The sequence below is a fragment of the Salvelinus alpinus genome, chromosome 12, assembly GCF_045679555.1.
Source record: "Salvelinus alpinus chromosome 12, SLU_Salpinus.1, whole genome shotgun sequence".
In the NCBI taxonomy this organism is placed as follows: Eukaryota; Metazoa; Chordata; class Actinopteri; order Salmoniformes; family Salmonidae; genus Salvelinus; species Salvelinus alpinus.
In genome coordinates, this window is record NC_092097.1 from 9,230,867 (window position 1) to 9,254,036 (window position 23,170).

A 23,170-nucleotide genomic window follows, 5' to 3' on the forward strand; every position below is an offset into this window, starting at 1 on the left:
GCTGCTGGGCAAGAAACTCTGCATAAAGACATGAACCCAACAAGGGTAACAGAGCTTCTCTTTGCACATGAATGAATGCAAACATATTTGCATAATACTGTAATAACAACAGTGGGAAATCAAGCTGTCTAATAAAAAGAGACAGCGTGTTGAAGGCAGCCTCTCTTCTTCTCCCTAAAGTACACCGATGTTTCAGATGATTTATTCATACATCCAGACCCATTTCCTTGCTTTTGGAATTGAAGTCAGAGCTACCTCCTCCTCTCTCATCCATCTGGGAAAGCCCAACATGTGGCAGATACAAGACGATAATAGTACTAATTTAGATGGAATCAGGTCATACACAAGGAGCTCTGGAGCTGCGAATCCAAGTTCCATTTCTGAAGTCTGGTCCAAGTGTCTCAATTGAGCAAGAGAGGGATATTTACAGGATCAACCCCTTCATTCCTCCAATGAGTATTGTATCCAGGTCACGCAACAAAGGACTGTCACTCAGGTGCTTCCTTGCTGACTGTGAGGGTGACAATACTTTGCCCTCCTGAGATAACCGACAGTATGTGCTGCTCATTTTAGCAGACACTTTGTAGTTCTAGTCATTTAGCAGAGCAATTTACAGGAGCAATTAGGGTTAAGCGCCTTGCTCAAGGGCACATTAACAGATTTTACACCTAGTCAGCCTGGGGATTCGAACCAACAACTTTTTGGTTACTGGCCCAATGTCACTACCTACCTATCTTTTCCAGTGCAAAAAATGACTAGGAAATGTTGTGTGTATGACTTGAGTGGCAGGACACCAGCATTCGTCATGTGAATTATGCATTTTGGGTTTATTTTTCTGAAGAATACCAATTCAATGCATAACCCAACTTGCCTTTCAACCAATCATCGTCTGTGTATCGAAAGTGGAGGCTTTGACTTGTACACATTTTTGGTCCAGTGTTACATCCCATCCTTCGAGAATATGTACAATTCAGTGGAGGCTGCTGATGGGAGGACGGCTCATAATAATGGCTGGAATGGAGTAAATGGTATGGTATCTAAGAAGCCTTTTCCATGTGGTTAATACCACTCCATTGACTCCATTCCACCATTATTATGAGTTGTCCTCCCCTCAGCAGCCTCCACTGGTACAATTCCAATGTCAAATCCATTCCATTTCAATCATTTCAAACGAGCAGGTGTCTACACACCAGTGCAATTGCTACTTCGTTCAAATGTGTATTTTCTCTAGTCTAAAACACAGTCAACGCCTAACTACTTTATATTTCAAATGAAATGTAGATTGATTTATTTTAATACCACATGGCCATAACTCATAAAGTCCATTGCAAATATATTCCCTTTCTTTTCATTACAGCTATAACGTCAGCACAGTGCCAAAGAAAAATAAACATCGCAATCTCATTGGAGGAAATTGAGTGGTCAACGTAAGCGCTCCCCATGAATGAGAAGATTACTAGGTTACAACGCAGGGGATGACAAGTCAGAGATATCGACAGGCAATCGTGAAAACCTAAATAATCTTTAGGACTAAACAATCAATCATATTTGGAGTAAATATACCCAACACAGAGCGACAGATTCGAGAGTTTGTGCTTTTGGAATCCACATCCAAAACTAGACGAGCGCGCGCATTCCAGAACAATATTGGCGTTTTTGCTTGTTCCATCATCATGACGCTGAAAATTGAATAGCTTAGACTATGTGACTTTTGTGATAGGCATGCTTGAAATAATGAGCAAGTATTTTATTTGACAAAGCCTACTTACGTTTACAAAAATGGAACGACAGCTTTACATGTCAGAGCGCAAAAATATGGATACTTGCTTGAGACGTCTGAAGCAGGAACTGGTATGTCATCTTATTTGAGTTTTCTGATTATACAATGTTTGTTTTCTGTTTCTACTTCAACTATTGTTCTGAAATCCAATTTTAGTATATGCATTTAGTTGTAGCGTGTTTTGGACATTTTAAATGCAACTGGGTCACAAAATAAGTAAACAACTACAAAAATATAAATTATAATATTTAGTTATTCATATTTAGTTGTTATACAGCTGAGGTTGCATAATACGGCATAGTTCCATTGACTCCGTTTGTAAATAAGTTAACTCCAGCAAATGAAATGCTCAGTTCGAACATTCGATCCTATGATTCTTGCAGACCGTTGTTCATGCGTCTGGGATGGACGGGATGAAATGGTACAGTCTAATGAATGGTCAAGCAGTTTCCTGCGCTCCTTTCTTTCCATGAGATGCTCAATGTTCTATGAAGACTATTTCCAAAACGCTATGGCCAACAATTATTTTGCAATAGTGTTTTTTCATCAGACATGATTGCTTATGGGTACTTTCATGTGTGTGTAAAAATTACTGTTCTCAGATTTTTAATTCATAGATTTTAGATGTGTATGAAAATGTGTTTTTCTGCAAAACGCTATATATCCATTGTTTAGCTGGAATGGAATGTTCATATCCTGTATATTTGACTGTGATATGTGCTTGTCTCAAGCTATCTTAAGATGAATGCCCTTACTGTAAGTCGCTCTGGATAACAGCATCTGCTAAATGACCACAATGTCAAAGGTAAATGTTTTACATACAATCTCATATTACTCTATTTCATAAAACATTTTTTAAACATTGATGTCACAAATGTAGCATTTGTACAGTTCTTTGTTACATTTGACTGTGTAAAACCAAGCAGTACTACTTATTTATCTGAGAGTGATGCGGATATATAGCATTTAGCAAGAAAACATTATTATTTGTCTCTCTGAAATGAAACCATCAAGTGATAGATTTTAAACAAATACATGTTGAACAACCCCATGTCATGATTAAATATTGAAAAAGCACACCAATCTTTCATAATTTCTTTAAACAATAAAAGTCCATTTATCAACATTTCTGAAAATGGAAATATAGTGTTTTGGAATTAAACTTCAGATATTCAACCGCTGCCTATATTAATGGTGCAATATGCAGAAAATGCTCAGCCATTACCTGGTTGCAAAGATTCTAACAGTTTGCCGAATTTCAGTTTATGTGACAAAGCAAGTGTAGAGAATCATTGTACCATCTAAACCGCTGTGAAATATCATTTCTATAATCAAAAGTATTGTATTTTCAGCTGTTTGAAGCTGGTGTACAAAACCGAAAGTAAAAGACATAAAAACAAAACTTAACTAAAGGGAAGCATAGAAATAGCGCACATAGAACAGATCTACCGCTTCTTATACTTGCTTTCAATGAGAATGACAGAATCTATAAATCACATTGCTATGTGAATTTGGAGGGGTTACAGATTGTTGGTTTAATATTGCTTTATTAATATTCCTAACTTTCAAACACAGAGGCATGTGTAGGCTATACACTCCCGTGACTGTGATGGATTTTGAAGACAGTCTTCTGAAATAGATAGGCTATTGCTGTAAATCGATTCTGTTTTCATAGGGCCGTTGTTAGGGACTCTGTGATTAAAGATACCCAGGGAAAAAAACAGTATTCTCAGTTTGAAGTGTACGATCCACATTCTGGGTTCTCCCTGATCATGTTCCAAATCTTTTGGCAGATGCACACACAGCATTTTCAAAGCAGCATTAACTGGCACAACTCCTATTGGAACGCTCTTCAAACGGGTAGAATGTTCTTTAACCCACATGCCCAGGGCAAGGCATGCATGGTCTGTAACATGACACTTCTGTGGCTTCTGGGTTGTCTGCACTGAATTAGCTCCACGTCTGTCAACTGGCCTGGCACTCTGATCACAACAGGAGGGAGCCATGGTATGGCGTGTTGTGTGAAGTGATGGTTGCCATATCACAGTTTGCAAACCCAAAAGAAGAGGGAGTCTGTCATCCCTGTGATGAAGCAGAAACAGAGAGCAGATGCAAGTTGTTGTTTTTTTACTCTCCCTGAGTCTGTCCACTCCTGTACCATGCAGAGCACAATCTGTTGGAGTGTCTTGTACCCCTAAGGTGTTGCTGATGCCAAAGTTCCCACATGTCTGTCTGTGTCTGCCTACGCTGGTTCCCCTGAACCCCCATTTACCATTATACCAGTGCAGAGAACAAGCAAGGGGGTGTGAATAAGAGCAATATAATAGAATAGAAACTAATGGAATAGAATAAGGACTGTAGCTTAGCCTAATTACCTAAGTCTAATCATCTTATTGTGGATGTTATATATATCATGCTATGGACTGTTTAAACATCAGCATTCAACACCATAGTGCCCACAAAGCTCATCACTAAGCTAAGGACCCTGGGACTAAACACCTCCCTCTGCAACTGGATCCTGGACTTCCTGACGGGCCGCCCCCAGGTGGTAAGGGTAGGCAACAACACACCTGCCATGCTGATCCTCAACACTGGGGCTCCTCAGGGGTGTGTGCTTAGTCCCCTCCTGTACTCCCTGTTCTCCCACGACTGAGTGGCCAAACACAACTCCAACACCATCATTAAGTTTGCTGACGACACAACAGTGGTAGGCCTGATTACCGACAACGATGAGACAGCCTATAGGGAGGAGGTCAGAGACAAAAATGTGAGCAAGACAAAAGAGCTAATCGTGGACTACAGGAAAACATCGAAAACATTAACATCGACATGGCTGTAGTGGAGCGGGTCGAGAGTTTCAAGTTCACATCACCAACAAACTACCATAGTCCAAACTCACCAAGACAGTCGTGAAGAGGGCATGACAACACCTTTTCCCTCTCAGGAGATTGAAGATTTGGCATGGGTCCCCAGATCCTCAAAAAGTTCTACAACTGAACCATCGAGAGCATCCTGACTGGTTGCATCACTGCCTGGTATGGCAACTGCTCGGCATCTGACCGTAAGGCGCTACAGAGGGTAGTGCGTAGGGCCCAGTACATCACTGGGGTCACGCTTCCTGCCATCCAGGACCTATATACTAGGCAGTGTCAGAGGAAAGCCCCAAAAATGGTCAGATACTCCAGTCACCTAAGTCATAGACTGTTGTCTCTGCTACCGCACAGCAAGCGGTACCGGTGCGCCAAGTCTAGGACCAAAATGGAGCCTCAACAGCTTCTACCCCCAAGCCATAAGACTGCTGAACAATGAATCAAATGGCCACCTGGACTATTTACATTGACCCCCCCCCCACACATTTATTTTTACGCTGCTGCTACTCGCTGTTTATTATCTATGCATAATCACTTTACCCCTACCAACATGTACAAATTACCTCGACTAACCTGTACCCCTGCACATTGACTTGGGACCGGTACCCCCTGTATATAGCCTCGTTATTGTATTGTGTTACTTTTCATTAATTTTTACTTTTGTTTATTTAGTAAATATTTTAGTAACTTTTTTTAACTGCATTGTTGGTTAAGAGCTTGTAAGCATTTCACGGTAAGGTCTACCTACACCTGTTGTATTGGGCGCATGTGACAAATTAAGTTTGATTTGATTTGATTTCATATGAAAGTCCTGTATGGCAAAACAAATTCTTGGGTGTATAACAAAGCAACATTGCTAAGCACAACGGCGATGACAAAGATTCAGTCCTTTTCAAGGCAACTAATGTTCCCCCGAGTACCTCCTGAACATCTGCATGGTGATGTAACTTCAGCGCGTAAAAGGATACCAAAGCTTTTGACATCGATACCAACACTAATTTCACTTTTATGGTTCTTCTTTATCTTTAATTCGCCTCAAGACATTTCAAACATAACCATCTGTCAGTTTGGAATGCTATTCTAGGGAGGGTGTGCGTGAGAAGGTGGAACTTCTGAGAGAAAAACTATGCCAGTACCGTTACGTCCTGAGGTGGTGAACCAAGCTTCTGTGCTCACGGAGACTCTCCTCGTTCCTTGTTACCTTCAGGGCGTAGGGGTAGTAGTGGTACGGAGCAGTGGTCTCAGTTAGTTTGTTTGGAGCATCTCTTGTGGTTCCATTCTCCAGCCGGCCCTTCCTTCCCCTTGGCTAAAATTGTCCGGGGTCACATTGGCAGGTGGTTTGCGTGATGCGATCATTGAGATCGGATGAAAGTGATTCACAGTGAAAATAAATGATCCAACCCGAAAATATAAGCAAGTTGCTCAAGACCTACCTAATGAATGTCATGGTAGTAGGTAAGTCATTACATTTATCTTGAGCATTTGCAGTACAATGATCTAGTAAAGTGTTCTATTTTTATTGTTATGAATTTCGGTGAGCACTTGCACAGCACACAACATCTACAGACTTCTGTTCCAGTCTCTCATCTGCTGTCGATCATTAGGTCTCTAGATTTGACTACCAACTGACTTCAAAAATGATCTTCCAAAGATGTCGCTAATGTCCACTGCTCCCTTCCAGCTTTATCATTTAAGGCAGAAACAGGGTCTGCGAGGCCAGGAAACTGCCCACTAGACCACCTCCCAGTGTTAAAGGCCCCAAGAGGCTTGGCCTGGCTCACCCCACCTCTGGTCTATGGGCAGCGTAGAGCCCTGGCTCACCCCACCTCTGGTCTATGGGCAGCGTAGAGCCCTGGCTCACCCCACCTCTGGTCTATGGGCAGCGTAGAGCCCTGGCTCACCCCACCTCTGGTCTATGGGCAGCGTAGAGCCCTGGCTCACCCCACCTCTGGTCTATGGGCAGCGTAGAGCCCTGGCTCACCCCACCACAGGGCTCTGCTATATGGACAGTACAGAGGCATGGTCTGTATGCCCTAGATACAGATCCCAGTACTGCCCTTGACCAATACAACCTACCATTCATACTCAATAAGAGGTGTGTGAGGGGTTGTGTGTGTGTGTGTGTGTGTGTGTGTGTGTGTGTGTGTGTGTGTGTGTGTGTGTGTGTGTGTGTGTGTGTGTGTGTGTGTGTGTGTGTGTGTGTGTGTGTGTGTGTGTGTGTGTGTGTGTGTGTGTGTGTGTGTGTGTGTGTGTGCATGATAAATGCCCTCTCTAATAGCCCAGGGTTTGATAACCTTTCCTTGGTCTCTCATTTCTCCTACCTCTGGCCATCAACACTGAATGGCTCCCTTTTAAATTCATGACATGAAGTACATGTGTTTAGTTGACACTCCCTTATTAGGCTGAACTGCCACTTAAAGAAATGTGTTTTGGATGCTGTTTATTTTGTCAATGAATCCAGTTCAACCGCGTCAATAAGGGTTCTGTGTACACGTAGGGAGACAGATTTAACCGTGACAAATGCGTCACTCTTGCTCACATTTTGTTCCCCCCTTAACTGAATGAGGAGAGAACACTCAAGAGCCGCGACCTTAATCTCAATTGAGTGCAAGGATAGTGTTCATTTATTTATGCTAGGTGGGATTTCATTCACATTCATGCATATTCAACGACTAGCGTGAATGTTAACTGTGTAATAGCTGTTGAGCGCTCCTTTGCACACTTGATATGACGTGGCACCTCATAGCCTTTTTAAGAGACATGTAACTTTTAATGGGTAATCATCCAACATTAATTCCGGACTGCCAGTGATTACTCCCCACATTTGAATCATCCAGAACTTAATTGCCAATTACATTCCGCTTGCATCACTGCATTTGTTGCCTGAGGACGGCTGGATTGTCCTTAACCTGCACTTTTTACTTCCTAATACGTTTTCAGTCACTAACCAACTGTCTGCAGTCTACAGGTAGACACCGACAGATCAAACTGCTGAAGTAATGCTAACACACTAACATTACAGAGAGCTGCTGACTTAGCTTCAGTATTTGAGATATGGCTTTAATGAGCTAATGGTACCAGAGAGACAGTGTTCGATGCCCTGCAGTCCCTGGAGTAAGCATGCATGAACAGGTCAGCCAGATAGATTCCATGTGAATAGGAATAGTAGCATCTCCAAACAAGAGGTCGCAGTACAGCTGTAGAACTTCAGCACCTTGTGATGTAATCTTTCGAATTATTCTGACGTAATGTTATTGACAATTCCACATGTTGTTTTATGGAGATAATCGGGAAAACCCAACTGTGTGCACCATGTGGCAATGCTGGTTGAACCTTGATGTGGTTTGAGGTAAACAGTAATTATATAAAGCCTGTTCACCAGCTTCTAAAGACTCCGGCTAGTTATACCTAATGAAGTCAGCCATATGTTTTAGCGACTAGAACCGCAGGGGAACACAGAGACAACCTCGTTGTTCCAATTACCTTCACCTTCTATAATGGCTACTCAGGAACAAAGACTCCTTTGTCTCTCTACTGATGTTGCGTTTCATTTTGGGTGGAAACGTCAGCTGAGCTGCGTATGGATTATGATATCTTCTGTGAGACCTTTTCAAGTGCTTCTTCATGCATACGTATCTTTGTTTGAATATGAAGGGATGAAAGGCTAGTTTAGGGTTGGTCAGTACAGTGGCTCTTGCAACTGTTGAAAGATTGACCATGTCGTCTTATCAGCTCTAAGCAAGAACGTCTGCAAAATGTTGAATGATTTTTCAGGCAAATTATATTGATTTATTCTTTTGATGTAGGCCTGCAGGTTTAAAAAAATCAGATTTACCAGGTCACTCTTCGTATTAAGTATTACAACATGTTATTAACATATTGTAAACATGTTGTGACGTCATACATCAGGACATACTGCAGATTATTATGTTCACCTCTCACCTCTCACCTCTCAATCACTTCTGGTGATACTTTCCTGTCTGTCGTTTGCTATTGTGTTAGTTACTGTAGTTACTGGTCCAATGCTTTCGCACTTCGCACCTATGTGCACCACAGTCCCCAAGTACAATATCATTGACCTTGCTACTTATGATACACCCCCCTCCTGTTCTTCAATAATTGAATCCCTCTAGACATCTAAACATATGGCAAGGCCGCCATAACACTCACCCCTGCCCCAACACCCCTCACACCCCCCCAACTCACACTGCTGTTACCTCAAACACCACTTCCACTGCTGCTGACTCTCACCCAGTCTTTGTCAATTAATGTGTGCTTGAGTGAACCCACCCCCACGGTTAGGGATTAACGTCTAGACAGACACAACTGATTGGCTGCCAGGACAGAGACTGGCCCTGATTGGCAGGGGCTACATATAGGGGTTGGCAGGAAGGGCTGTTTGAAAGGTGAGAGTGGAGAGTAGAGACGGACTGACAGAGCAGCCAAGAGAGAGGAACAGACTTGTGTAAAAGTTATAACAAGGTAAGATGATTTATTAGGATCTTGGACTGATGGATAGATTTAATATCTTGGACGTACGGAGTGAGGTATAAAGTTGATGTTTTCTATATTTCATTTGATTGAGAACAGCATTTTATCCAACTTGTTCTGATGTTTGCATTCTACTGTGAGTTGGAGCAATCTTATAAAGTGCACACAAATAATGTTACATTGTTGGTATGGTGGACCAATTGTATTACCCAGTTGTATTAGCTGTTCTTGAGTGAAAGGTGTCTCTATTCAGAGAGACAGTGAAAACAGTGAAAACATAGTTGGTCAGACTACTGAAATATGATCTGTTATTCCAATCCATTATTCAAATGTTCAAATGCAACATGGCATTCTCAAAACGATATCAGCGTGGATTGAAATGCTTTTTTCCTTCTGTTTCTGTAACATCACACAGTTTTGCCTTTAAGGAGGAGCATTCGCATCTGTGCGTTCTTAATTCCGAAGACATATCTGTCATATCAACAGCCAAGTTCAAAGTAAGCCAGGGTGCGTGGCTTCATTTTTAAAGACACGCTATTGCCTCAGGGACTGCTTGGCTGCAGGGGAAACGGTTATAGCTTGGTCACATGACATAAGCTCAGTCCCACAGGATGCTGGAACAGAGAGAGAGAGAGAGAGTAGTTTAAGAGAGAGAAAAAGAGAGAAAAAGAGAGAGCGTGGGAGAGATGAAGCCAGAGATACTCCTCCCTACAGCTGCTGAGCGACAGAGTCCTCTCACATACGCAGGCCATATGGGGGCCCTGTCATTCAAAACGGGTCACGTGACCGAACAAAAAAACACGAGTGGCCTCAAAACACAGAAGGGCTACGGTGCAGCGAGAGATAAACTGTAGCAACACTAATGGAGATATGGAAAACAAATCATTATTTGTGAGGGCTAAATATGTTAGTGCCATGTGTACATTTTGGTTCGTCTTTGAGTTTGTTCATTTGTCCTAAGAGGTGCTGTGATCTAACTAAGTTCAAACGTAGAGGGGCAATGTAAACAGTGGTCGATGTTTGACCGAGGGTTATAGATGTGTTATAGAAGTGCTTGAATGGATGACGTTTGCGGGTGAAGCTAACTGGCCATTTCCCTGTTGTGTTTGTCTCCCCCCTCTCTCTCATCCTCTCCCTCTCCCCTCTCTTTCCCTACAGGTCTGTATGAAGGAGGCAGGAGATGGCCTCCATGCTCAAATGAACTCCATGATGGGGGCTCTTCAGGAACTCAAGCTTCTACAAGTGCAGACAGTGCTGGAGCAACTAGACATCTCAGGGAGGCCCATCCAAAGGGCAGCCCCACCACCAACAGCAGACACATGTGGCCCTTGCCCTTGCCCTATCCCCAGCCTCAAGCCTACCCTCAGACCTGGCCACGATGAGACCCTCAGGCCCCCCCTGGACTGGACAACTGGTCAGGAGGAGCAGCAGCAGCAGAGCCGGGTGGGGCACCGGAGCAGCCTGGGCACCTCTCCTTCCTCCTCCAGCCTGGAGACATTGGAGACTGAGAGTGAGAGCCAGCCTCTCCCTCTCCCCCGCAGAGTGTCTGGATACACTGCCCCACAGGTGGAGTACTGTGGCCCACGTCTTAGCCAAGTGTTTCCAGAGCAGCATCAGCAGCCGGCTCACCCAGCCCAGGTGGTGGATCTGCCTGGCATCCTCTACAGCTTGTCCAGGGAAGGCCCCTCGCTGGACAGCGACTACTTCCAGGACAGCATGGACGACTCCAGCGACTGGACCTCCTCGCTCATGAGCCGCAGCCGCAACCGGCAGCCCCTGGTCCTAGGGGACAACGTTTTCGCCGACCTGGTGGGCAACTGGCTGGACTTGCCTGAGCTGGAGAAGGAGGAGATGATTGGGGGTGTTTGTGTGGGGGCGGACGGAGCCGACAGGCCCGACTCCCCAGCCCACCCTCTCCGTCTCAGCCGCTCCCAGGAGATCTGCAGGAAGTTCTCTCTGACCACCAACATCTTCAAGAAGTTCCTGCGCAGCGTGAGGCCCGACAGGGACAAGCTCCTGAAGGAGAGGCCAGGCTGGATGGTCCCCGAGAACCAGGAGGCCAAACTCTTCAAGAGGCCCAAGAAAGTGGCCAAGCAGCAGACCAAGGGAAGCTTCTACCTCCCGTTCTGGGCAGGTGTAGGACAGCAGCAGCAGGGTAAGGGCCGGCCATGTCCCCAGCTGGCTGAGGAGAGACACAGCCAGAGCCAGTTCTCAGAGATTTACATAGACAGGAGACAAGAGTGGAGACAGGAGGCCAGAGTGGAGAAAATGCAGCCCTTGTTTGACTACAACACGGCTGTGTGGGTCTGATGCTGACGCTGCTCCAGGGTGGTGGCAGGTGTTGGGGATTTGGCTGGGAGCTCTGGGAGGTTTGTGTGTTTGTCTGTCTCCTCTCAGAGAATGGACTGACTGAGGAATGAATATCCACACTATTTCCCAACAGAGAGATTATCAGGGCAACTGTTTGTCTGACAATCCTAAGACCTCACTGGCTGTGACTGAGAGAGTAAGCAGGACTTCCTCTTATAGATGGGTTCACCAAAATTGTTAGGATTCGAATGAGTCCATAAGTGCCCTGGACTTATACAATAGACGGTACTTCAATATAGACACGATGCTCAGAAATGCTCTGAATTTCATCGTCAGGGTTCACACCTCAACCCTGTTTCATTATGTTTGAATTCTGCTGTAGGTCCCACCCAAGTGTATCTCCACCCTCATGTCTCATCTTGTACTTCTATCTAGCAATAGAACACAGCTGTTACACGTACTGCATGGGCTCTAGTAAATGTTTTATCTGTGACGTTGTGAAACAGTTGCCACTGAACTGCCACTGAGCATGACCACAGGTGCTTCTTCGCCTCGCTGCCCAGAGTCAGACAGCTGGATGAATACACAAGAGTCTAATATTGTCACATCAACCTCACTCAGGGATCGGGATGGGGCCTGTGTGACCGACTGGGTTTGAACCTGGATCTCCTGTGCACCACAAGACTGTTCTAGCCCGCTGAGGTAAAGCCTAGGCGTTAGCTTGGGGAGCTAATGCAAGTCTTCAGGTCTCAGGCAAGGTTACTCATCACATCACATATCCTTTGTTCCGAACCACGTCCGTTACACTTTCACCGTTCACCATCCACCTACACACACAAAGCCACTCCAGGATAGGGTTAACTCTTGCCTTGTAGACATGATGGCACATCTTGACTCACAGCCAATCCTCCTGGGTAGTGTATTACACATGGCAGAGAGAGAGAGAGAGAGAGCGAGAGCTGTGTGCCATCTGGTTGCCTACAGTTACATAAGGACAAGCCAGCAGCACAGACAAGAGGTGCAGTCATTTAGCGTAGGCTGTCAAGCTTTTTTCAAATCAACCCTAAACTGCGATGCGGACGTTGCATATGTATGTAATATGTATCTAATGCTAAGCAGGGCCTGGAGATTTCAAGTAGATAGCAGAGGACTGAGGAGGAGAATGTTTACAGTGAATCCTTCCACATGTACATACAGTACTATACCTAATGAAGTCAGCCATATTTTTATTTTTTTTGCGCCTAGAACCACAGGAGAACATGTTAATGAACATGTTAATGAACATGTTAATGGTGTCAACAAAGTCTATTAGCCATTGTGTTCAGCTCATTTAAAGGGACTTAAAGAGAGGAAGATTGAACCCAGTCGATATGTGGTTAGTCCTAGCTCTCTTTATGAAAGAAATGGAGGCGTTGCGGGGAGATTTCACAGAGCAGTATGATGCACCCTTTACCATCATTTCCCAGGGCTGAGCTCCACATCATTTCCTCAGTGAAATCACTGAAATGACAAAAAAATATTTATCTTATTTTAGAAGACATATGGTATGCAAATCCTCAGCCCTCGGTAATAAAAGTGGCTTGAGAAGTTGATTTGATGTGAAAGATCAGCGCATCCATGCATTCAACAGACACGAATTTGAAATAGATTTGTTAAATATCGCTATACACATATGGTGGGTTTTTCAATATTCAGGTCAGATTATATTCAGTTAGTCACACGTGGACGGAGCGCCTCGACAAAGCCTATTATGCTATAAGAGCCTCTCTGCCTGTCTTCTTCATATTTACAACTGTAATTGTCATTTTAACACTGTTGTTAAAACTGTGGTTCTGCGAACCTCAAAGTGTTACTGAGTGTAAAACTGTCACTGACTCTTTGTACATTAAACTGTTTTCTGAAAAGACGTGCCACTCTGGTTCCTCGACTGGAAATGTAATTTATATGTTCCGAACAGAAATGTACTCTTTGATCGGTGACCCATTTTTATTGGGTGATTTTAACACCCCCAACATACTTCAAACCAATTAGTCCGTCTCGCTATGTTTAGATTTGAAATAGTTCTTCGTTTTTTTGGGGGGGATATTTTTTGTTATATAATGGTAACAGCAGATTTACCACAGACAGTATACCCTGTGAGACTATGATCAAGCTTTCCCTTTACTGAGAATAGTTCTGGTATTTGACCTACTCTACTCTATTCCCTGCATTCTCTATAGGCTTAAGTGCTGTAGCATGACTGACAATTTGGTTAGTGTGAAGCGAATCATCTCCAGTGCATCAACTCAGGGAAAAGTCTAAATCTGTATCGCAACGCCCATCAGCGTTTTAAATAAATTAACATACAGGCCGGCACACTTTGATACTCTGACTCTCTCTCTCTCTTCTCCAGAACCACTATATGACACTCCGTGCCAGGGACCACTGGGTTCAAACACAGCAACTTATCCACAAGCATTATATATAGTATACCCAATGCCTTACTTTCTGAAGGGCACTATTAGGGCAGTGCACGGGTCATTGTCCAACACACCTTACAGAAAGCAGAGGTGATGCCAATGCGCTTGACATTGATGTATAAATGAAATACTTACACATTCTCAGAACTGTATCAAGTATAAAGCCTGTTTTGCGTAAAAAGACACACATTCACAACAGCTGCGAACGGGAACGTGTTGCAACATAACGTGACGTTCTTAGAGCAGGTCAGTGAGCATTCCAGATGAAAAAGACTATAGTAGATCGTGAGATGCAATACAATATACAGTCATCTGGTCATCCCCCTCTTCAAAGGGGGGGACACTCTTGACACAAACTGCTACAGACCTATATCTATCCTACCCTGCCTTTCTAAGGTCTTCGAAAGCCAAGTCAACAAACAGATTACCGACCATTTCGAATCCCACCATACCTTCTCCGCTATGCAATCTGGTTTCAGAGCTGTTCATGGGTGCACCTCAGCCACGATCAAGGTCCTAAACGATATCTTAACCGCCATCGATAAGAAACAATACTGTGCAGCCGTATTCTTTGACCTGGCCAAGGCTTTCAACTCTGTCAATCACCACATCCTCATCGGCAGACACGACAGCCTTGGTTTCTCAAATGATTGCCTCGCCTGGTTCACCAACTACTTCTCTGATAGAGTTCAGTGTGTCAAATCGGAGGGTATGTTGTCCGGGCCTCTGGCAGTCTATGGGGGTGCCACAGGGTTCAATTCTTGGACCGACTCTCTACTCTGTATACATCAATGATGTCGCTCTTGCTGCTGGTGAGTCTCTGATCCACCTCTACGCAGACGACACCATTCTGTATACTTCTGGCCCTTCTTTGGACACTGTTAACAACCCTCCAGGCAAGCTTCAATGCCATACAACTCTCCTTCCGTGGCCTCCAATTGCTCTTAAATACAAGTAAAACTAAATGCATGCTCTTCAACCGATCGCTGCCTGCACCTGCCCGCCTGTCCAACATCACTACTCTGGACGGCTCTGACTTAGAATATGTGGACAACTACAAATACCTAGGTGTCTGGTTAGACTGTAAACTCTCCTTCCAGACTCACATCAAACATCTCCAATCCAAAATTAAATCTAGAATCGGCTTCCTATTCCGCAACAAAGCATCCTTCACTCATGCTGCCAAACATACCCTTGTAAAACTGATCATCCTACCAATCCTCGACTTCGGTGATGTCATTTACAAAATAGCCTCCAATACCCTACTCAATAAATTGGATGCAGTCTATCACAGTGCCATCAGTTTTGTCACCAAAGCCCCATATACTACCCACCACTGCGACCTGTACACTCTCGTTGGCTGGCCCTCGCTTCATACTCGTCGCCAAACCCACTGGCTCCAGGTCATCTACAAGACCCTGCTAGGTAAAGTCCCCCCTTATCTCAGCTCGCTGGTCACCATAGCAGCACCCACCTGTAGCACGCGCTCCAGCAGGTATATCTCTCTGGTCACCCCCAAAACCAATTCTTCCTTTGGCCCCTTCTCCTTCCAGTTCTCTGCTGCCAATGACTGGAACGAACTACAAAAATCTCTAAAACTGGAAACACTTATCTCCCTCACTAGCTTTAAGCACCAGCTGTCAGAGCAGCTCATAGATTACTGCACCTGTACATAGCCCATCTATAATTTAGCCCAAACAACTACCTCTTTCCCTACTGTATTTATTTATTTATTTATTTTGCTCCTTTGCACCCCATTATTTCCATCTCTACTTTGCACATTCTTCCACTGCAAATCTACAATTCCAGTGTTTTACTTGCTATATTGTATTTACTTCCCCACCATGGCCTTTTTTTGCCTTTACCTCCCTTATCTCACCTCACTTGCTCACATTGTATATAGACTTATTTTTCTACTATATTATTGACTGTATGTTTGTTTTTACTCCATGTGTAACTCTGTGTTGTTGTATGTGTCCAACTGCTTTGCTTTATCTTGGCCAGGTCGCAATTGTAAATGAGAACGTGTTCTCAACTTGCCTACCTGGTTAAATAAAGGTGAAATAAATAAATAAATAAAATCTGCATGGGAGTGAGCTAGTAGTCCACTTCCAGGTGCAGTGTTGGATGGAAACTGTGGGGCTCTTTCCGTGTGTGTGTGTGTGTGTGTGTGTGTGTGTGTGTGTGTGTGTGTGTGTGTGTGTGTGTGTGTGTGTGTGTGTGTGTGTGTGTGTGTGTGTGTGTGTGTGTGTGTGTGTGTGCCAGTGTGTGTGTGTGCCAGTGTGTGTGTGTGCCAGTGTGCGTGTGAGGAGGGGACAGCTGCAATTGTTGTCCCTTTCTCCTGGTTCCAGTTTTCCTTCGGGAGAGAAGCAATGGATGCTTGCTGACCCCCCCTTTCCCTCCATTCTCCAACCCCTTGCTAGGCAGCTGTCGCTCTCTCACAGCCCTGCCTAGGCTAGCCCCGGCCACAGCACTGCCTGATCACAGATCTGGGGCACAATGCTTAACCCATACAGCATCGTTATACAAGCCTGCAAGAAATACATATAACCCCTTGCAAGAGGCAGGCAGCCTCCCTCACAGCTTATAGTAGTTAAGCTTTGACTTTCCCCCCAAATGTATTGATGGAAACGAAGAGATGATGATATTAAAAGCATTAGTTTATAGTGAGTGGAGGGATTATCATGTTACTGGGAGGGAGGGGGGAGGGAGTGATATGGTGGATGGGGTAGCCACGCTGCCTGGGATCCATGTTGGTTCAGATTCCCACATCCCAACATTGGTCTTTCAATAAATAGCCTCCTCAGCTGTTCAACCAACAACTCTGTCTCCTCTCCCTGTAATGTGCTCACATTTCACTGTTATATTGGTCAGCCCCGAGAAGCTCAGAATCTAAGCTACATTTTTTGCACAAAAAAACCCAACTTCCCACACGATACATACACATATGCTAGGCAGGCAGAGTAGCAAACCACAGTTCATTTGCAATAGCATGTAAATACCCATGCTGTACTTTTGGAAATAAAAGACTGCAGACCAAGGAAGTAAAGTTAGAGGGGATAAAAGCAAGAGTTAAATCTGGGTCGATTCTTTTAGGATTTGCCATCTGTCCTGTTGCAGTGCATGTTCATTTTACAATCTTTTTTTTCCCACTCTCTCTTGATTTAAGGATGCATGCAAAACAGAACAGACACCATCTCATATTACCAAAACAAACATGTTCTGAAATATGAACATGTTTTGGCTTCTGGCTAGTGCTCTATGCTACTTGTGTTTGAATACATTGGGAAACAGAAGAATATGTGCCATCTTTTGAGCTAATAGTTACGGCTATGCCAGCCTGAGTGTCACATAATGATAACGGGTCCCCAGAAGGCGAGGAGTTAGGACAGACAGGTGCTCTGACAGGTGAAACTCATGAATGATACGATTATTTCATCTGGCTCTCTGTCAAATTCTCAACAACGTAAGGAATTCCATCCGTATGTTTGCAAATGTAAGATCATGTTGAGTCTTCCACCACCAGATCATGTTGATACACAAGTGAGAGATTTTTCTCCCAATTTCAAAGTGCAAATGAGTCTACCAATAGTGTATTTGGTGGTAAGTATTGTTGACTTCAATTCTCACATCAAAGAAAAAAACGACACTGGAAATTATCCTAGTTTTGCACTTAGAAGTATGTTACTGAGCAGCCTTCTCCAATTTAAGAGATCTGTACCAACTAGCAGCGTATGTACAACCGCTTTGAACCAAGACGCCTGTGGAGCATGAACTAAAAAGTAATCTCAGTGAGCAACACAAATTGAAGGAGTGATAGTGATCAGTAAACAGTAACTAGTTTGATAATGTGCGTCCTGGCAGTCCTCCGTCTGAACCCGGACGGTGGTGGATGTGGGGTGAGCAGGAAGAAGAAGAGGTCTCTCTCTCTCTCCACCCTCTCCGATGTGCAAATGAACGACACACAGATTAGAAGTGACCCCTGTGGCGTCGGCTCAGCGGCCATCGTTTATAACTCACCCCGGCAACAAAGGCCTCAATTTCCCCCAACGCCCACAGACTCCTCCAGTTCTATTAAACCCCATGAACGCTAAATAATTGAGCCTCGTATTTAGCTGGTCTTATCTCGGTGGGTTGTCTAGCTACTTTAAAGCGTCTGTTTGCGCTCACACATCCCCTCGTCCCTCTGAGACCTATTTCCTCCTCACTAAAGATGAAATGGCCCCGGCCCAACGGCAGCTCCTCAGCCCCCTTCATTAATCCAGATTAAAATGGAAATAATCTCCTAAATTGTCTCACACCCAGCATCACTGCTGACGGTTATTCAACAGTACACTGTGTTATTCAACAGAGGACAACGACTCAGACTCCTCACTGGCTGCTCAGATGTGTGATTTTACTGGAGCGAGATCATTCAAAGGTCTTTCAAGGCCACTTTCCACTGTTTCTTGGTGCTTTTTCAGGTTTGGTTTTACTACACGCTCCACTCTGTTCAGCCATTTGCTCTGCTTCTCATGCTGTGACGTGGAGCAGAGCGACTCCTCCAGATTGAGCGGACAGGCTGCACTCGCTGTCGCCACACATTTGCCTCCACGCTTTGCGTTCATGCATCCTGAAGCGTGGCCAGGAGAGGCTTTTAAGGGAGGAATGTACAGTAGTGAAGGAAAGAGAGATTATCGAGCTTGATGACTGTGGTGGTGCTTGGTGTGTTTCCAGATACACGCTAAGTGCCACAGGATGGGGGCGGAGTGCTTCCGCTGTATGTGCAAAGATTCTTGTCTATCGATGACATACAAGTGAATTACTGTCAATGATGTGCATTCCTTCACAGGTTAAAGTGACATTGTGGAATTGCACGGAGACGACACCCCTGACATTGACGCTGCACTGAGGGCCAAGCTTTCCCTCCCCAAGCCACTGGGCCAAGCTTGTCCTTCCCAAGCCACTGGGCCAAGCTTTCCCTTCCCAAGCCACTGGGCCAAGCTTGCCCTCCCCAAGCCACTGGGCCAAGCTTTCCCTTCCCAAGCCACTGGGCCAAGCTTGCCCTCCCCAAGCCACTGGGCCAAGCTTGCCCTCCCCAAGCCACTGGGCCAAGCTTGCCCTTCCCAAGCCACTGGTCCAAGCTTACCCTTCCCAAGCCACTGGGCCAAGATTGCCCTTCCCAAGCCACTGGGCCAAGCTTACCCTTCCCAAGCCACTGGTCCAAGCTTACCCTTCCCAAGCCACTGGGCCAAGCTTACCCTTCCCAAGCCACTGGTCCAAGCTTACCCTTCCCAAGCCACTGGGCCAAGCTTGCCCTTCCCAAGCCACTGGGCCAAGCTTACCCTTCCCAAGCCACTGGTCCAAGCTTACCCTTCCCAAGCCACTGGGCCAAGCTTGCCCTTCCCAAGCCACTGGGCCAAGCTTGCCCTTCCCAAGCCACTGGGCCAAGCTTGCCCTTCCCAATCCACTGGTCCAAGCTTACCCTTCCCAAATCAATGTCTCTGTTTGTACCTTATTACACAGTAGTCTACTATCGGGTTCTCACATTTCCTCTTAGCAGGAGCATGGTGGAATAGAGAGGATGACAGGGAGCTGGGTTTTCACTCTGGGGACTCACTGTGCTGCCTAAGGGCTTCCAGCAAAGATACAGAAATCAGCTTGCCAGATGGGTCCATCTGCAACCACAGTACACAATGAAGAACAGACCGTTAAAGCTGGAGTCCGTAGCGGTGAAACTGCCACGTCCGTTTGCAATATTACAACAACAAAGACGTTACTTCAAATAACGAACGCTGCTTTTCTTCCCTCAGACACCATTGCACACGCGATAGAACAGCAGAGTAGGTACTTCTTAACAAACGCATCTGGGGGCGACTAGTGGCGCTGTTTCACCTCAAGCAGATCTCAGCTTTAGGACAAAATCTTAAATAATAAACACAGTACATACACAACTAGCAGATTCCATACATGCAACGTGTACACTGTATGCACAATATACACACATTCTCCAATATATAAACACTATACACACCCATTCTACAAACTGCACCGTTTGCTACAAAGAGACTTGTATCTCATTATACTATCACTCTATAACTAGGCTTCCAACTGTGTGTTTGGAAATGTTGACATTTGGTTGTGTTGACATGTGGGCAGAGCTGACAAGTTAGCCGTGTGACTCAGCATGCCTGGCCTGGGGGATCCCTCCACTGTGCCCTTTAAAAAGAACAGGACCCTGGTTGTTCTACTGCAGCCTCAACATCCATCAGGCCTGGAGCCTGATGCCCACCACTACTAATCACAGACCCAATTCCGTCTGATGTCACAGAACCTCCTCGGAAGGGAGTGTGGCGGGCGCTGGCTGCCTCACGCATGCAGGAACATCGTTTCCGCTCTAGTAGGTTCCCTTGGAGAGGAAGAATCTGAGGTCTTGAGGAGAACATGTACATGGAACTGGATCAGTATCCCAGCTAGCCAATCCCCACGAAGCAAACGGGAGCTGGAGCAGAGCTGAGCATCATCATGCCTGGTTACGTAACGCAGCGAGCAGAGGATCTTTGTCATCCAGCCCACTATATGACCATAAATAGCCTAGATCATGTGAAGAGACAGACCTACAGCACAGCTCATAGACAATGGCACAGCCTTGTAGTACTAGGTCCCAATATGGGGAATCCTGGTAAGCCATTTACCCTGCCTTGTAACTCGAACTTTACCCTTAATATGGAACAGTGCTTGATCCACTCCCAACTAAGGTTACAAAGCAAGAACTGTCAATAAATTCCCTGCTCCCAGTTGGAGGATTCCCGGAATCGGGAGGGAATAAGCAGGGAAAAAACAGTATTTCTGGGAAACCATGGAATAAATGGAAAGTTCCTGGAATTTTGAAACCCTACTCCCAACTCCCCAAGGATCAAACGCAGTGCCTAAGATCCTGACCTTCTGAATCCTTGTGTAATGTGTGTGCAGCCATTTAACTAAATAGTTTTTCATTGATATGCGTGCACAGACTGCTAAAGGCTCGATACACGGTCCTAGCTATGGCCTACCCCTCAACTCCTGTTTGTCTTTATGGCCAGCATAGAGTTCACAGTCACATTTGAAAAAGCAACAGCCTCTAGAATTTAGAGTCATATTGGGATCGTAATTCCTCATCTGGTCACAGAGACAAAAACAGCAGTGATGGAGAGGGGGCTTTAATCTCCGAAATAGAGACACTCCCAACCAGGAATCATGCGGGAACTACAGCCCACAGAGTAAACTGTACGACCACCGTTACCTCATCATAACCCATATCGATAAGATGTGACAGAGAGAGAACCCATCTGAACTCTCCTCTCTACGCTGAAATCACCCCTCTACTATTCTATTCATAGTCGGCAGACCGATGCAATGCCCATAGCAGCCTCTGGTTCTAACCGCATGGTGGGGGTGGGGGGGGTTCTGTGATGGGATGAGATGAGGCATTCACCACTGGCCGTGAGGAGGCAGGCTGAGAAGGGGGTTGGTGGGGGAGGTTGGCGGGCACAGGGTGGAGGGCAGCGAGCGGAGGGCTGTGTAGGTAATGAATGGCCGTCAGTGTGCATCAGTGTCAGACAGGCCTGTTATTAAGTCCCCCGGATATATCCCAAATTAAAGATGCGGGTTACAACCTTAACCCCTATGGCTCGGGCTCTGACTGTATGAGCCAGCCCAGCTGCTGCTGCTGTGGCTGCATGGCTTTTACAGGGCACCACAGTCTCAATGCAACATTGCTAAACTGAGACCAGAGAAATGTATGTGGCTAGAATCTCAATAAGTCAGACCATTTACTGTTCAGCTCCCTCAACTGATTGAAATGAAATGGGGTTCTCAGACATAGTAGCAGAACATTGATAAACAGCTAAGTGCCACTCAAATAACACTACAAATCTACCCTGACAAAGCATCCACTGATTTAGCGCTATGTCAGCAATGCATCATCGGCTCGGATACTGAGTTCCATTTGGCCTGAATACAGGCCATACTGTGTGATTCTGCAGCATCTTCGATCCCGACGCTCCTCCGGGAGAAGGAGAACACTACTCTCTGGTCTCAGCTCGACTCGCATGTCGAGCTGGCTCTTATCGTCCGCTCCCAGGTTTATAAATATCAAAGGAAAAAAAGGCCTGAATGTTTTTGTGTGATTCAGTGATGCACACACAAACTCTGTTTATAGCAGACCTGGAGACCCTGGAGAAAATGCCATGCCTCCTCCTCTCCACTCTCCATTAGCTGACTGTTTCATGCGGCCACAGCAAACAGCACTCTCTTCCTGCCTCACGCTTGTTTGTTCCGCTAACCAGCATCCCGAAAGTTCAGCTCCGGCACGACCATTAAACATTTAATGGTTGACGTTTACTAGTTTTTCAGTGCAACCATTTCCCTCTGCACATGCATATGTGAGGACGCTGGCTGTCACAGCACAGCATGCAGAGAGAGACAGTGCTGGTTGAATGCTGGCTCTACTCTTCTTCAGCTAAGGTGCACAAACCTAGAACACCAACCCATTAGACTAGGCTACAACCTCTGCAAAAAAATATTCCATGCGATGGAAGCTTTAATTGAAACCACTATCTATTTAAAACACGGAGGAGGTTCGTATTGACCTTTTAGTCAGGGTGGAGTGACAGGACTGCTAAGAAGATGGATGGAATTGTCCCTGATGTCGAGATATCAATGATTTTTCATTGAAAGCAACAGCCCTGCTCCACATATTGACCGAATGTTTTCGAGAGTCTAAACCATTGGCCCTATTCCTCATTCTTCCTGGTTTACAAATCTAATAGCAACTCAGTGTATTTTTCTTGCGTTCTGAGGTTAAGGGCTCTCCATTATGTCCTGATGCTAAACAGTCTTTCTTCTAAGTAAAAAAAATATTGAATCTCGCATTGTATCACAATATTGTCTGTGACCTTTGGAGGGGCATACAGGTGCAACATCTGAAGAAAGTTTTTGAACCTGCCAGCGTGAGCTGAGATGCACCCAAGCCTTGGTTTAATGCATGTTTCATGCATGTTAACACTAGAAGCCTACTCCCTAAGTTTGTTTTACTCACTGCTTTAGCACACTCTGCCAACCCGGATGTCATAGCCGTGTCTGAATCCTGGCTTAGGAAAACCACCAAAAACCCTGAGATCTCCATCGCTAACTATAACATTTTCCGCCAAGATAGAACTGCCAAAGGGGGCGGTGTTGCAATCTACTGCAAAGATAGCCTGCAGAGTTCTGTATTACTATCCAAGTCTGTACCCAAACAA

The 23,170-nt window shown here is 45.2% G+C and overlaps 1 protein-coding gene across 2 annotated transcripts; it reads left to right on the top strand.

Annotated features, from left to right (window-relative positions):
• Positions 1–1,151: 1,151 nt before the first annotated feature.
• LOC139535453 (PAK4-inhibitor INKA2-like) lies at positions 1,152–13,369 on the top strand. 2 transcript variants are annotated; one of them, XM_071334860.1, is made up of 2 exons: positions 1,152–1,851; positions 10,300–13,369. In XM_071334860.1, exons 1-2 carry the CDS (start codon positions 1,780–1,782, stop codon positions 11,449–11,451), a joined length of 1,224 nt encoding a protein of 407 aa, XP_071190961.1. In that variant the 5' UTR covers positions 1,152–1,779; the 3' UTR covers positions 11,452–13,369. The 2 variants fall into 2 exon arrangements, with proteins under 2 accessions (XP_071190961.1, XP_071190962.1); XM_071334861.1 differs by lacking the exon at positions 1,152–1,851 and adding an exon at positions 9,000–9,132.
• The last annotated feature ends 9,801 nt before the right edge of the window (positions 13,370–23,170 follow it).

Coding starts and splice junctions, on each gene's coding strand:
- LOC139535453 (XM_071334860.1), top strand. CDS start 1,780: ATGGAACGACAGCTTTACATGTCAGAGCGCAAAAATATGGATACTTGC. Junction 1,852..10,299: donor GACGTCTGAAGCAGGAACTG/GTATGTCATCTT, acceptor CTTTCCCTACAG/GTCTGTATGAAGGAGGCAGG.